Source organism: Misgurnus anguillicaudatus, chromosome 20 (assembly GCF_027580225.2).
Source record: "Misgurnus anguillicaudatus chromosome 20, ASM2758022v2, whole genome shotgun sequence".
Taxonomy (NCBI): domain Eukaryota; kingdom Metazoa; phylum Chordata; class Actinopteri; order Cypriniformes; family Cobitidae; genus Misgurnus; species Misgurnus anguillicaudatus.
In genome coordinates, this window is record NC_073356.2 from 37,222,932 (window position 1) to 37,238,184 (window position 15,253).

The following is a 15,253-nucleotide window of genomic DNA, read 5'->3' on the forward strand; positions in this document are numbered from 1 at the left end:
TGTCATTTTCCACCCACACATTTTGAGTTTTGAAATAGACAGGAATTGGCCATTGCTGGTGTACAGATTGTGTTTACAAAGAACCTAAAGGCTGCATAACAATTAATCCAAACTAATCGTTTGCAGAAAAAAATCATATGTGTGTAATTTTAAGAAAGAAATATATTTATATATAAAGTATTTATATTTTTATAACATAACATAATATCTAAATTATATATAAATATAAAAATGTATATACACTAAATATATTCTGATGTGTGTATATTTATATATTAATAAATATTATACAAAGTTCACACACATATATAATGCAAACAAAAATTAATTGATGTGATATTATATATGTAATATTTAATGTAAAACTATTTTTTATAGTAATATTATAGTTCTTTTCTTTTCTAGAAAAGCTGCATTAAACTTATTAGCCACATGATGGCGCTCAAACCATTTAATCATTCACAGGCTTTAAGAACAATATGCATATGTATAATAAAAGTAATTAAAATATATTCTTATTAGGTGTTCACTGAAAATAGCAAATAAATAAACAACTAGCTAACAAAGTTTAGATTCGTAATGGTATCAACAACAATAAGTGCTGTCTGATTAATGGAAAATGGAGAATGTGCATTGAGAACAACACAGACATATTTAATATCACAATCTAGCACATCTCTGGTCTAACTGATGTCTTTGTGACTGTAATTATTCAGTAAATGTCAGGACTGTGGTGTCATATCTCTGCTAAGTGCCGCATGATATTTTGTTCTTCCGCCCGTTCTCTCAAATGTCATCCTGTCATTGCGGTAGTGTTCAGACATCTAGCGGTCAGTGCTGTTAACGTTTTACTTTTTATTCCGGAAACACATGCAGGTGTCCAGGAAATCAGGAGTTATCCCAGGTGCTGCCCACAAGTCCTCTGGTTGGTTTGTTTCTTTTTCCCTTTCGATGGAAAGTCCCCCAGATTCCTGTGTGTGCCCACAGGCTTAATGAGCCATCGTTCAACATGTCTGGCTGAGAAAATCGAGCTGTAAAATCCATTTGGACTGAAGGTGAATTCTCCTGAACACTGAGTAACCAAAGCCACTTTTATTTCCTGTTCAGACCCACAGTGAGATTATACAACAAGAAAGATGTTTTGTGTTATCTACCAAGACAAACATTGTGATTTCACTCAGACTTTCACCAGGTGAAAGTCACAACACGGATCACAATTTCATTATGAATGATCATTCGTGATTGTAGCTCAGTTGGTAAACAAACACATTAATAACCATCACTGACTGCACTAGTTGAGAAAAACATGTTAGACGTCATGTGGAGAAGGCCGAAGGGTATTCACAGAGGTAGAAAAGCTTTTAAAAGTACTGTGGTGGTTTTATATTATGCACTCTAGTTATTTTTAACCCAGCATTGGGTCACTGGATAAATATTAATGATTTATACAACAATGATGCATATAAAACGATACAAAGTACACTTTTATTGCTTTTGATAGTCTGTTCTCTATATTCCTTATTGTAATGTAACAAGTATATGAGTATCTTTGTGCCTGCTTTATCACCAGGGGAAAGTCACAACTCGGATCATGATTTCATTATGAATGATCATTCATGACTGTAGCACAGTTGGTAGGTAAACAAACTGCTGATAAAAGTACATTGGAAAAAAAATACCTTATGGATTAAGGTCATTTAACTTTACACGAACTTACGCACGTGGTTGAATTCACTTGCAAAGCGCAGGCTGCGTCCGAAACCGCCTACTTCCATACTATATAGGCGAGAAGTATGTCCGAATTCATATTATTCCTAAAACAGTAGGCAAAAAGTACCCGGATGACCTACTACTTCCGGCATGATTCCGAAGTGTTTGTTCGATGAACCCTTTACTATCCCTTGAGCCCCTGGGAAAGGAGTTATCCAACGAAAAAGAAGAAGGAGATGTGTTGTTTTATTCAAAAATTTCCAAAAGTGGTAACGCGGCTCTATTCAAATGCAAATACATATATTAACAGCTGGAAGGCACACTTTGTGACCTAAAGAGTTGTCTTCTTTTCCTTTGCGACACTGCTGTGGCGCTTGTGGCCTCTAGGGGCGCTAGATGTGAAAAATAAATGTCTAGCACCCCCTAGTGGCCAAAAAGTTCAATGGTGTGCGTTTAACTGTCACTAGTCCCTTTCACACATACAGTCTTTACTGGTAATTTACTGGTAAATTGCAGTTAACAGATCATGTGTGAACAGAACCTTTCTGGTAAATCAGTGCTCCCAATTTACCAGTAAGACAGGTTGTAAGATTACCAGTAATTTACCGGTAAGTGCTATGTGTGAACGAAAATTATAGGATTACCGGCATTTAGAACGGACGACGTCAGACCGCGCTGACAGCTTCGGGCCAATCATAGCGTTTTAATACAGATGACGCATTTACCCCCGCACTGTTTACGGACATTTCCACACACATGCTGCTTGAAAGTTGAGCACACCTGAAGATTACGTCCACATTTCTTCACCAAAGTTGTTTAAAACAGCTTACCGCCGAATTGCCGACGTCCTTAGCACGCTCTCTGTGAAGCCTAAAGTGCAAACAGTACTGTTGTTAAAAACGCATTTTCGGTTTGACGTCGTCTCATTCAATGTTGTTTGGTCATGAGCAACTTCGCGATTGTTTACCACAGACGTGAAAACAGCAAAATACGGACCGTGGATATGAACGACGTGGATTGTTTACAAATACAACACTTCCGCTTTCTCAATGAATTTACCGGTATTTTGATACTGATGTGTGAATGATGTCTTACTGGTAAAATAACGGAACGCCACTGCGTGTGTGAACTGCACATTTTTGTATTTACTGGTAAATTCATTCTGGTAAATTCATGGTAATTTACCAGAATTACTGTGTGAAAGAGGTATGACTAATTTAGTACCTACTGTCACAGTACGCGATTTAGGACGTGGCCATAGTCTTTATGATTCGTACGTGTACGCAGACATTCAGCACATTGTGACAAAATGCAATGCGCGACCTACACATACAAAGCATGCACGGTTACAAAAATCGGGCAGTGCGCGCATACTATTTTGATTAAATTTGCTTCACGCGCTCTGTACGTGGACCCTCGTGTATGCGTAATAATGGGACTATACTTATAGCTTAAGGCGCCGTTTACACAAATCGATTTCAACCATAAACTGTAAAGCTTTTATGCATTTTGACTGTTCATTTATACAACAACAGTGTTTTGTGGTCAAAAATAATGGACTTTTTTCAAGTTTATGATAACCGATCTTCGTGCAACCTACATAAACAGGAATCTGTGATAACAGTGACGTCATGCGCATCTGTCAATTTAGTCTATAGGCATGCACGAGTATAACAAAAAAAAAATTATAATTGGCGGCCTACAGGACTGTGTTTTTGCTGCTCAAGATACTAAGTTTATTAATGCTTCACCAACAAAGTTTTAAAAATGTTGGCGTTTTATTGTCCAGGGTCACTTCGTACGTCTAAAGTAAACTGCTTGTTGCTTTCACTTTGATTGTTTGTATTTATATGCAAATGTGTGTCTGCACAGACTTGTAGTGTTTGTTTACAAGGTGACATCGCCATCTACTGGTCTGGCATGCGTAATACAGTAGATTTAGTCATCTTCGCAAATCTTTTTGACAGCGTTTTTGTGTGTATTTAAAACATTTTATGAACGCAAAGGAAAATCTTTTTAGTTTTTCACTACATCGTTGTCGTGTAAAATTGGTCTAAATGAGAAATAGCATCTTTAATAGTTTTATTTTGTCTGTTGTGTTTTGTGATTAAGGCTAACCTTCACAAGTTATTTTCATAAGAAATTATGAACATTAAGATATTCATTCAAGTTTTTTATACAAAAATCAGATTATACATCTTAATGCATTAGAAGTTTGTTTGATTAATCCAGGGATTTTTTTTAATAAATCATATAAAACAGTTGAGTCAGGTTGTTGTTTTATTCACTTGCCGTTCTTCCGGCCGTGGTCAGTCAGAGATCTGGAACCTGTTCAGTAAAGTCATTCCTCTCTGTGGTCTGTAAAATTATACACCATACAAAGTCACAGCAGCTCAAAACTTCCAATCTCTGAGAATGCAATCCAGACCTTGAGCTCAACCCACTAATTTTACGTCAGGTTTTGGAAGCCACACAAATGACTGCTCTGCCCACGCCAGTGATGTGACAGTTATCATCAGGCTATGGAGACTGTATAGTTAAAAGCGTTTGGGAGGGGAGGTGGTTTGCTGTGTCACTCGTACAGGCGTCCTCAGATGGGTTGGTAAAGTCCAGCTATTATAAAAGCATAAAAAGAGAAACATGCGGTTAGCCATGACATTGTTAGCTGGCCTGGTAAAGCATGCTAAAACTCGCCACAAAAGAACATGTGAATAACAGGATACTCTAGAAATGTGTGGGTTTATTTCTGTGTCATGACTGAATGTCAATCTATTGTGATAAAAGGATATTTGTTAAAAATCTTTAAAAAAAATGCGTTTATATGCAAAATGTGCACTGTCTAATTTTGAGCTGCAAAATTATATATAAGAAAGTATAAATGTTGATTTTGGTCGAAATGATGGTTTTCATAACATTGAGCCTTCATCTAATGATCCCAATGCTCTAACTAGTCATTTAACATCTAAAATTATCTTTATTTTTACATTTAATGAGAGATGTACCGTCCTAAATGCTTAATCTAATACAAAGATGCCTGTCCATCCACGTGTGACATTTTGATTTTGGTTTTAAAACACACAGAAATGAAAAAATTTTTTTTTTTTGATGTTTAAAGAGTTATTAAGAGAGAAAAACTTCATATCTGATTGAAGTTATTGGAGTTATTAAGACCATAAGACATGAAAACGATCTTCCTAATGCTGACCGACAGATCCGCGTACACACAGACGTACAAGAGTACGGCCCCCGATATATACACATATACAGAATTTCAGTTTCAAAAATATCTGTTTTGACCAGAATTAAAGGATTAGTCAATTTTCTTATAAAACATCCAGACAATTTACTCACCACCATGTCATCCAAAATTGTCTTTCTTTGTTCAGTCGAGAAGAAATTATGTTTTTTAAGGCAAACATTCCAGGATTTTTTTCATTTTGATGAACTTTAATGGACCCCAACACTTAACAGTTTTAATGCAGTTTAAAATTTCAGTTTCAAAGGACTCTAAACGATCCCAAACGAGGCATAAGGGTCTTATCTAGCGAAGCAATTTTCATTTTTGGCAAGAAAATAAAAAATATGCACTTTTAAACCACAACTTCTTGTTTTCCTGCGGTCGTGTGATGTGCCAGCGCGACCTCACGTAATACGTCATCACATCAAGAGGTCACGAATGACGTATCGAAACTACGCCCCAGTGTTTACAAGTGTGGAGAAAGAGGACCGTTTCGAAGTTGTTGTATGTGAATGATAATAGTTAAGGTCTTTGTGTGAGTTTATTGTTTAAAATGGTCGGCAAATGTGCGTTTCATATATGTAACACGTGACCTTTCCATGGCATTACACAATTACGTCGCGCTGGGGCGTCACAGGATCGGAGATAGACGAGAAGTTGTGGTTTAAAAGTGCATATTTTTATTTTTATTGTCAAAAATGACAATCGTTTCGCTTGATAAGACCCTTATGCCTCGTTTGAGATCATTTAGAGTCCTTTGAAACTTTTAAACTGCATTAATTGTTAAGTGTTGGGGTCCATTAAAGTCCATTAAAATGAGAAAAATCCTGTTTTCCTCAAAAAACTTAATTTTCTCTCGATTGAAAAAAGAAAGACATCAAAATTTTGGATGACATGGTGGTGTGTAAATTATCTGGATTTTTCGAAATGGACTAATCCTTTAAGTGAATGTTTGATGTACGGTTGCGGAAAAAATCTGATAACATTGTATTAGATCCTTGCATTACAGTAGATCTGTCAATCAAACACCAAAAGAATGAAAAAAGTTAAACATATATTTTTCCTATAGTATTGTTTTAGACTTTTTGTGTGCCAAACCTATTAGTTTTACCATGTGATTTTAATATATAAATTGATTTTACGGTGATTTTGTTTTTAAACCTTTTTGAACCTCAAAATTAACTTTGCTGACTTTATCAACTTCAAACACGTGTAACTCTGTCATTTATTGTCAGATTCCAACAAATCATCCATAATTAACTCATTTTTGAAAATTTGCTTATTCCTAATGATTTTGCCATCACATTTTGTCCCCAAATTCTAATTTAGCGTAAAGCAGCCAAACAGAACTTTCTCTCTATCGCCATCTCTGTTTAAAACATAAAAGTGCAGGTTACTTTAAATACTTATTTATACGTTTTTTTTTAAAGCAACTATCTTTTTGTGATATCTGACCTGACTGCTCAAAATGTGAAATCATCCCATAATCTAATATTGAGATCTGTAGTATCAAAGTCTGATTTCACATTGGTTTCAGTCTTTGACATGATCTTAGTCAATATTAAAGATATCAAGATAATATTTTCACTGAATGTTATGGGTCACCCTCTTTTACATATTACGTAAGATGATTTTATGTAGAAAACGTGTCTCGTGTGATGTAAATGTTTTTTGTTGATTTATTATTACGTCTTTAAAGAAGAATCGGTATGTGGGTGTTTCCTTTTTCAGGTCTATAAATATGTACATTTCACACTGTGCTAAATATCACAATCTAAAAGGGGAATTCAAAAAACGTTCCTCTCTGATCTTTTAATCTTGTTAAGGTCATGCTTGATATAAAATCAATAACAAAGTTCTCTTGTAGTGCACTATAGTGGGGAATATTGTACGTTCAACTGGATGCTATTTAAAGTCATTCTGGACCGGATTATCAGGTTTCGTTTCCCCTGAAGGTGTTTGTTAAAGTAATAGGTCACAAGCTATATAGAAAATTAATTGTTTAGTTGTAATATTTTTAAACTTTGCATTTTCAAGTCATAAAAAGTGAAAGCTCCTAAAACTGTGCACACTTCAGTTTGTGTGTTTGAAAACACAAATCCTACACTAAGAGTTGTGCTGGTGTCTTTGTGGCAGTGTGTATGCTGTGAACCTGCAGCCGGTGCTCATTTGACCCGCTCGGTGGGAAAACTAGATTTACTCCTCCAGGAGCCAGTTAGCGGATTAAAGGAGTCGCTGTGAGGTCATCATAGTCGTGACCTCATGAATGTTACGCTGTGTGAGGTATGACAGCCTGAGTTATGGTGACCTTTGACCTGTATGCTAAAGATTTTCTTTACTTTGTCCCATCACCCTTGAAAATAAATCTTGAAATCTGAAGTGCATCTACCTTTAAATTTGCATAACTCCTGTGTAGCTCGGTGGTAAAGCATGCGTTAGCAGCGCAAAAGGTCATGGGTTTGAACCCACGTATACCTTGTAATGCACTAGATGTTGCCTTGCATTAAAGCGTTTGCTAAATGCATAAAAGTGAATGTAAATTGTTATACCTTTTGTAATAGCCTTCACACAGCATACACTATCTTAAAATGCTGTCTAGTTAGAAAGCTCACTAGATTTTGGAGATTATGGTGATAGAACTTAAAATAGTAATATGAAATTATATTTTACCTGTTTTAAACGTTGAGGTGTGTCAGAGTATTATTTTTACGCTGTCTGTGAAATGCAGGTTAAAGTTTCATTCATCTAATAATGAGATGATGAACATCAAAGTTTGATTCATTTATTGTTTAGGTTATCAAGGTTATATCACAGTTTATATAGAAAACATGCAGTAAATCACAAAAAAATGACTTTAGATGGGCCAGTTTTCCTCTAAAGCACATGATGTTAATATTAAACTGGGTACAGTTTTGTGGGCAATGTGTAGGGCGACAGTAGCCTACATTGGTTAAGCTGTAAGATTAATGATTAAAGTGAAACTGGAGTTGTCGGTGCCTTGCAAAGCGTTAAACCAAACCATGTCAGTATAACAAAAATAGCTATGATGCTGTCCAGAGAGTCCCGTTTGTTTGGGAGTTTGACAGAAAGCCCCAGCGGGTCAGCGGGCAGCCCACATCGGTCAGACAGGTTGGGGAACTGTGATATATTGTGGCTGGAAGATTCCAATAAACCAGCGTGGCCCATCTAACCAGCAAGAAAAACAGACAACATCATACTGGGGGAAGGGAACCATCTCGTAAAATGCCCGAATGCAATGCCAGTCAACTGTTTACAAGCAAAGTTAGATCTTTATTGTTACTATTAAATTACAGTATCTGAAATGTTTATTAAAAGTTACTGGCTCTTTATTACAGCTCTGCACCTTCTCTTAACAAATGTACACTTGGATATGAGATGAGAGATTGTCTATCCATTTGAACAAAAAACTTTTTTAGGATTAGAAAAAAAAAATGCATACATTCTGCATGTTCATAGCAGACTAAGTTTAATAATTTCAGTAGGCCTTTATGCCTAACACTTCTGTCAGATGTGTAGCCAAATGTCACATTTGAATACTGTACTGTGACCTGTGATGAAACTTCAGTTTCATACTGATTAAAAGTTTTATGCATCACTTTTTCCTAATAAATCATAAACTAAGATACATCACTGATAGTGGGTTAGTTCGCAACAATCTCTCTCTATCTTTCTCTCTGTCTTTCTGTGACAGTCTCTTCACTTCTCTACTGGGACATGTCCTACATCTTAGATGCGGTCCCTGTTATCTGGAGAATAGGAGACATTGTGCTCTCTTTCACACTAAAGTGAAACCAATTAAAGTTTGCTGAAAGCATGGGCTGTTGTTGCTGTGATATTTTACAGTTTGTGAAATTGAATATTAAATATATACAAATGACACATGAAAAAAATAGTTTGTCACGGAGAATATGATTTCATCTGGACAGTTCAATGTAAAAATATTGGGCTTAAAATGTTATATCATTTACTCGCATCATTCACTTTTATTTGCTCTTATACAATTCGTGTTCAGTACTTTACATGGAAAGCCTACAAAAGTTGTTTACTAAAAACATCTAAATGTTAATGATTGTCAATGTCATCAAATGTCCTGACATTCCCATGCTGTGTCCCAAATTATACTATGTACTAAAAGTATGTGATACATATATTTAGTGTATAGCAGGTAGCACCGTGTTCCTGAATGTATCTATTAGAGCAGCAATCTTTTGTACAATATCACAGTTTGTGTTTCATGCAGAGCGATAACTTAAATGGGTGTGGATTGGAATGATGTCATTGTGAATGATGACAGAATGATTGCGTGTAATGTTTACCAGAATTGTATTGATCAGTAAAGTTCTCTTTGTTTAATGCCCTTGACACTCTTTGAATTCCCTACTGACACAAAGACAATATAGATGCTCATGTCAGGCTTGTCTTTCAGTCTTATTTACCTTTACTGTATGTATCCAAAGCTACTTAAAGCACATTCAAGTTATCATGCTGGGGAATTTGAATGTACAGTAGGCTAAGTTGCTTTGTATTAAAAAAAGTTCCTTCGTATAAAGGTCATGATGTAAGGATAAGGCAAAAAAGAATTCAACCGTAGTGTAAATGCACTCGCATTTAATCTCTACTGTATGTCCCCCGCCTCCACGTTACAGCCAGTCTGATCTCAGATCAGTTGTGTGTCGTGCTCGTTACCATAGTTCCGATTGACTCTGCGCGTTTACATGGCGTTCACTTTCAAAATCACGGCAATGATCAACGAGCTGTTTCATCCCGACAAGCGCACTTGACGCATGACGCGCAGAATGTGACAATTCCGTGACGACACGAGAAGAAAGCGGAGTCTCGATTTGAACGTGCCCAGCGATGCGCGGCCGACGCGTAAAAGCGCATCTCAATCTCGTCTCGCATCGGATTAAGCGGTTATTGGGTGATGAGGATCAGATGCCGGTCTGACGTGTTCCCGGGGGATTTTCCGTCGCTGTTCAAACCCCGCAGCGCGTTACAAACGCGGTCACACGCTTTCCGTTTCTCTCAATGCGGCTATGACCGGCGCGCGTCACTCCCGGGATCTGATTCCTTCTCGCGCGCTGCTGCTACTCATCTCTGCGCTGCTCGTGCTCGTCAGGTCTGACCCGGGTGAGTTTGTCTTTGACACCTGACTGTGACCCTTGCGTTTGCTGTTTTGTGTATTGCGTTGTTATGTGTTTGTAACGCGCAGAAGATCATCTTTGGATCATTAAGAGTTAAAATGAGAATGTATGGAAACTCTTCTGTGTCTATACGCGGGCAGGTTGTCACATGGCTATATCTCCTTATTGATTTTTTGTAGCATTTTTTATGTTGTTTTCTTCAAAACAGTAATGAACTGTAATATCACATTTTTGTTCATTATTCATTATTAACTGTTTTATGTTTTACTGTATATTATTTTTATTATAAATAGTATTTTATATTTAATTTAAAGATGTTTTAAACAGCAAATATTCATGTATTTGGAGGTATTACACCTGCCACATGACTGATCTGTCTAATTTAAAGTCCTACATAAAAAACTTGGACTGATTTGATACAATATCAGATTGATCTGGATTTGAAGCTTCTGCGTGATGCTGCATATTTAATTATTTAATGTCACATCAATTAAATGCATTTTCCTCCTTTAGGTACATCCAAAATTCCCCGGGTTACACTAATTCACTTTTGAATGACATGCCATAATGTAGAAGTATGGTTATCTATAAAATAAACTTAATTTGAATTGCTTATACATTGTGATTCAGTGTCTTTCTGAAAAGTCTGCGGTTGTATTTTCAGAGGGGCTGTGTAACACACAATACCCCCGCCGCATTTGAACACTCGTTCATTCATGTGTAAATGTGTCTCTGTGCTTGTGCTTAGCGGATAACCATTGCTCGTCTGACCTCATCTCCACATGTGAAGCCTGTCTGAGACTCGGCCCTGAATGCGCCTGGTGCTTTCAAGAGGTAATGTGTGTGTGAGAGGGTTTTTGCTATTGTTGTGTTGTCAGTGTGCAGTTTGGGGTTGTTTCGTTTGTTGGCGATAACGCTAGTTCCCTCCCCCAGTGCCCTCGCTTCTGTTCTGAGTGTATTTCTTTTCTATTTGACGTAAACCGAGCACTAATCCACAGAGTTCTCCAGGAGCTGAAAAGTAAAATACAAATGTTTTGGTACTAGTTAGACACTTCAGGAACTTCACTTAACATAAAGGCTCTTAAATAGGAGCTTTTTTTGCATAATTGTGTTTGACACATAAAAACGTCTCGGGTTACGCATGTAACTGTTGTTTCCTGAGAAGGGAACGAGACGCTGCGTCTCCCTTGTCATACTTCCTGCGTCCCTGTAACGCCGTCTTTGGCAATATTGCATATAGCGATATACTTCCTGGCTCCCGTGTCACCCTGTCTTTGTCGTCAAGCCTCACCATTGGTTGAATTTGATATACACATTCAGACGCACTTACCCCTGGAGGTGTCCCCAATGTGTCACCGCAGTGACGCAGCGCGAGTTCCCTCGAAAAGGAACTGTAACAATGTATCTTAAAAGGTAACATGATGTAACCTTGCTCTCACTTAAAATGTGTCCCCACATTTAGTCCTTGAATTTGAGGGTACTGGACCTGAAAAATCCCTGAAAGGTCCTTGAATTTGAAGTTAACCAAGGGGAACAATAATAACTGGGAATGAAAGGAGCTCCTGTAAAATAATTTTGCTTTTAATTGAGGCCTTTATTTGTAATTGTCTGAACAGAGTCTGTGTCTTTCTCCTTTCCAGAATGATTTTCCATTAAAGGTTATTTTCCTCAGAAAGGGCATTTAAATGAAAGCCTGTCTTTGTAAAGAAAGCCATGCATTGTGGTTAAGAAAATAAGTTCATTAAGTCTGTACTGTGTGTGGAGATTAATCCTGAACAACAGTAATGAGATTTTGCATGCTGTGTGTAGTTGAAATAAAACCACCCAGTTGTCCTGTTTCTCGTTTCCAGTGACCCTTGACACTTTTGATGGTTTGTTTACCCTGACAGAGGTTCCTGAACGGTGCACACATAAGCCAGAGATGTGGATCTGTTTCTGACCTAAGGGTCAGGGGTTGTAAAGAGGAGTTTATCGAAAACCCACATGTTAAAGTGGAGGTGAACACCATGTTCAGCAGCTCACAGGTGACACCCAGAGAGATTACCATCCACCTGAGACCAGGTAATGTTTGAAGAGAAAGTGGGCTGAAGTTCACTTTGTGTCGCCGTACTAAAATGACTCTTAAGCTCTTTTCACACAGATATTACGGAAAATACACGGAAAATGCTGTGCATGCACATACCGTAAAGATCCCGTCATGGTTATGAAATTTGGCTGACGATTAATTGATTGATAAATTGCGGTGATTATGACCATTAATTGCCTGTTTTAGTGCTTTGGCATTTAATTCTCATAAATTTTTTTTGTTTATTTATGAAAAATAATTTTCACACATTTTTGTAATTATTTAAATAAAATCTTTTGCAAAGGTATCCTGGCAGTAAATATTAATACACATATTTAAAAGTAATCTGATACTGTCTCATTTATACAGGCGCTGCAGCTCCCCTTGTGTTTTTTAGAGAGATGTGCAATCATTGCGGTGATTTAAAGTCATCGCAATGAGGTCAAACAATTGCGATGAGATGATTGATTATTTAATCATGTATATAGTCCTGCACTTGTTAGTTTTTTTCCACAGCGTCTAAAGTTTGCTAATTGTATGTGATTTTTCTCGAGACACCATGCGTGTGCATTTTTGTTTATGACGTTAAGAGTGATGTGCTGTCCTGCTGGTGAATTATCTCAGCTTCAGCGCTGATAGTGACGAGCTCCCTCATTTTTGCTTCAGTCCAGTTTGTTTGTGAATGTTGATCTGCGTTTAAATCTGAGCTGAACCATAACTTCTTATTGCGATGACACAGAGAATGCTTTCCGTGAATGTAAAGGCAATGTTACCAGATCGTCTTTACTGGAGCGATCCCAGAACATTTACGGGACGTGTTTGTGTTCACACAGAAGCCTCTCTTGACAATTTTACGGAAATTTTCTGGGACCAAATTGCTGTGTTAATTGGGTTTTAGATGCCATCTTCAGTTGTATTATTTTATACATCTAAACTGATGGGCATATAGTCAGTAAGCATAATGTCAAGAGTTTTAAACAATGTTAAAGTCATAAGTGTAATTGTGGAGTTATTATGACAGTTGTGCTATTATTCTCGTCTCAGGGAGTGATGCAAGCTTCGTGGTGCAAGTACAGCAGCTGGAACGCTACCCTGTGGATCTCTATTATCTTGTGGACGTGTCTGCATCCATGCAGGACAACTTGGATCGGCTGAAGACTGTGGGTCTGGCCCTGTCTCACCAGATGAAGGAACATTCTAGTGATTTCCAGGTCGGTTTCGGCTCTTTCGTGGATAAACCTGTGTCTCCGTATATCGACGTTCACCCCTCCAAACTGGCGAATCCTTGCAGGTAAAGATAATGGGTTCCAGCATGCAACTAGATTAACATATTGGATCTCTTTAATATCTCAGGTCATATTAGACCATGCAATAAGTCTGTTTTGAGCAGTAAAACTCTTATATCATCTCAAACTGTGCTCAGATACTTGAACGAAACCCAACTGTTAAGCATTACTGTGACCCTGGACCACAAAACCAGTCATAACGTGGGTATATTTATAGCAATAGCCAAAAATACATTGCATGGGTCAAAACTATTGATTGTTTTTATGCCAAAACTCATTAGGATGTTAAGTAAAGATCATGTTCCATGAAGATAATTTGTAAATTTCCTACCATAAATTCACTCACCTAAAGGATTATTAGGAACACCTGTTCAATTTCTTATTGGTGTAATGGTGTGGGGGATGTTTTCTTGGCACACTTTAGGCCCTTTAGTGCCAATTGGGCATCGTTTAAGTGCCACTGCCTACCTGAGCATTGTTTCCATCCCTTTATGACCACCATGTACTCATCCTCTGATGGCTACTTCCAGCAGGATAATGCACCATGTCACAAAGCTCAAATCATTTTAAATTGGTTTCTTGAACATGACAATGAGTTCACTGGACTAAAATGGCCCCCGCAGTCACCAGATCTCAACCCAAAAGAGCATCTTTGTAATGTGGTGGAACGGGAGCTTCGTGCCCTGGATGTGCATCCCACAAATCTCCATCAACTGCAAGATGCTATCCTATCAATATGGGCCAACATATGGTGTTCCTAATAATCCTTTAGGTGAGTGTATATTAACAATATATTTATCATTAGTAATGTGTGTAGCTAAGGACTTCAATTGAACAACTTTAAAGGCGATTTTCTCAATAATACGATTTTCAAATAGTTGTATCTCAGCCAAATATTTTCCTTATCCTAACAAACCATAAATCAGTGGAAAACTTATTTTGTAGATAATGTATACTGTACATCTCAATAAAAAAATACCCTTGACTGGTTCAGGGTCACAATTGTGAACAGTCAACCCTGCTGAGATATTTAAGATATGCATCTTTGTTCTTTATCAAATTGGCCCAGATGTGAAGGGTGTAGTTATTTTGTTAAGATTATTAATGTTTCATTTTTGCAAAACCTACTTGTTGCCTTTTATGAAGTTCATGGTGTCTTTAGTTTCTGGAAGTTCTCAACCTTGATGATAATGGCTGACAAGTAAAGTAAAAACAGAGAGATCTTTTCTGAAAAAATGTTTAAACAATACTGGTAAAATCTCTCGTTCGTAGACATGGAGATACGCATGTTTATGAAAACGTTCCAGCTCAAGGTCTTCATTTGCTTTCCATTGAATGTTATTGCTGTCTAAGAGATTTTTCTTTCCTTTGTAAAGCTTTTGATGCTCCTGTGTGTGTCTTTGTTGTTGTTCATAGTGCTGTTGAAAGCTCAGCACTCATAGCTGACTCCAGTAGTATAAATCAAGCCCGGGGATCCCCTGAATATTTTATCCAGTGATCTCATTCCAACTAGTGTGGGAATCTGCTCGATGATATCTTATATCAACCACATCTCTCTCTCTCTCTCACTTTCTCCCCGGTTACAGTAATTATGAGGTCCAATGCAGGCCCGCTCACGGTTTTATCCACGTCCTGCCCATCACAGAGAACATGACGGAGTTCACGCGTGTCATTAAGGAGCAGAGGATCTCGGGAAACATGGACACTCCGGAGGGCGGCTTCGATGCCATGTTGCAGGCCATCGTTTGTAAGGTGTGTGTACTATACACCTATTCTGTAAGGGTCCAAA

General features: G+C 37.6%; 1 protein-coding gene across 2 annotated transcripts in view; it reads left to right on the forward strand.

Moving 5' to 3' along the window:
* The first annotated feature begins 870 nt into the window (after positions 1 to 870).
* Positions 871 to 15,253, forward strand: part of itgb8 (integrin, beta 8) — a 35,179-nt gene continuing 20,796 nt past the window's right edge. The window contains exons 1-5 of one of the 2 annotated variants that reach the window (XM_073858626.1): positions 871 to 1,055; positions 10,862 to 10,947; positions 12,003 to 12,174; positions 13,223 to 13,469; positions 15,051 to 15,216. In XM_073858626.1, the coding sequence (XP_073714727.1) occupies positions 12,120 to 12,174; positions 13,223 to 13,469; positions 15,051 to 15,216 (468 nt within the window). In that variant the 5' untranslated portion in view covers positions 871 to 1,055; positions 10,862 to 10,947; positions 12,003 to 12,119. Of the gene's footprint in view, positions 1,056 to 9,618; positions 10,100 to 10,861; positions 10,948 to 12,002; positions 12,175 to 13,222; positions 13,470 to 15,050; positions 15,217 to 15,253 lie in introns of those variants that run through there. The other variant, XM_055219659.2, reaches the window with a different exon arrangement.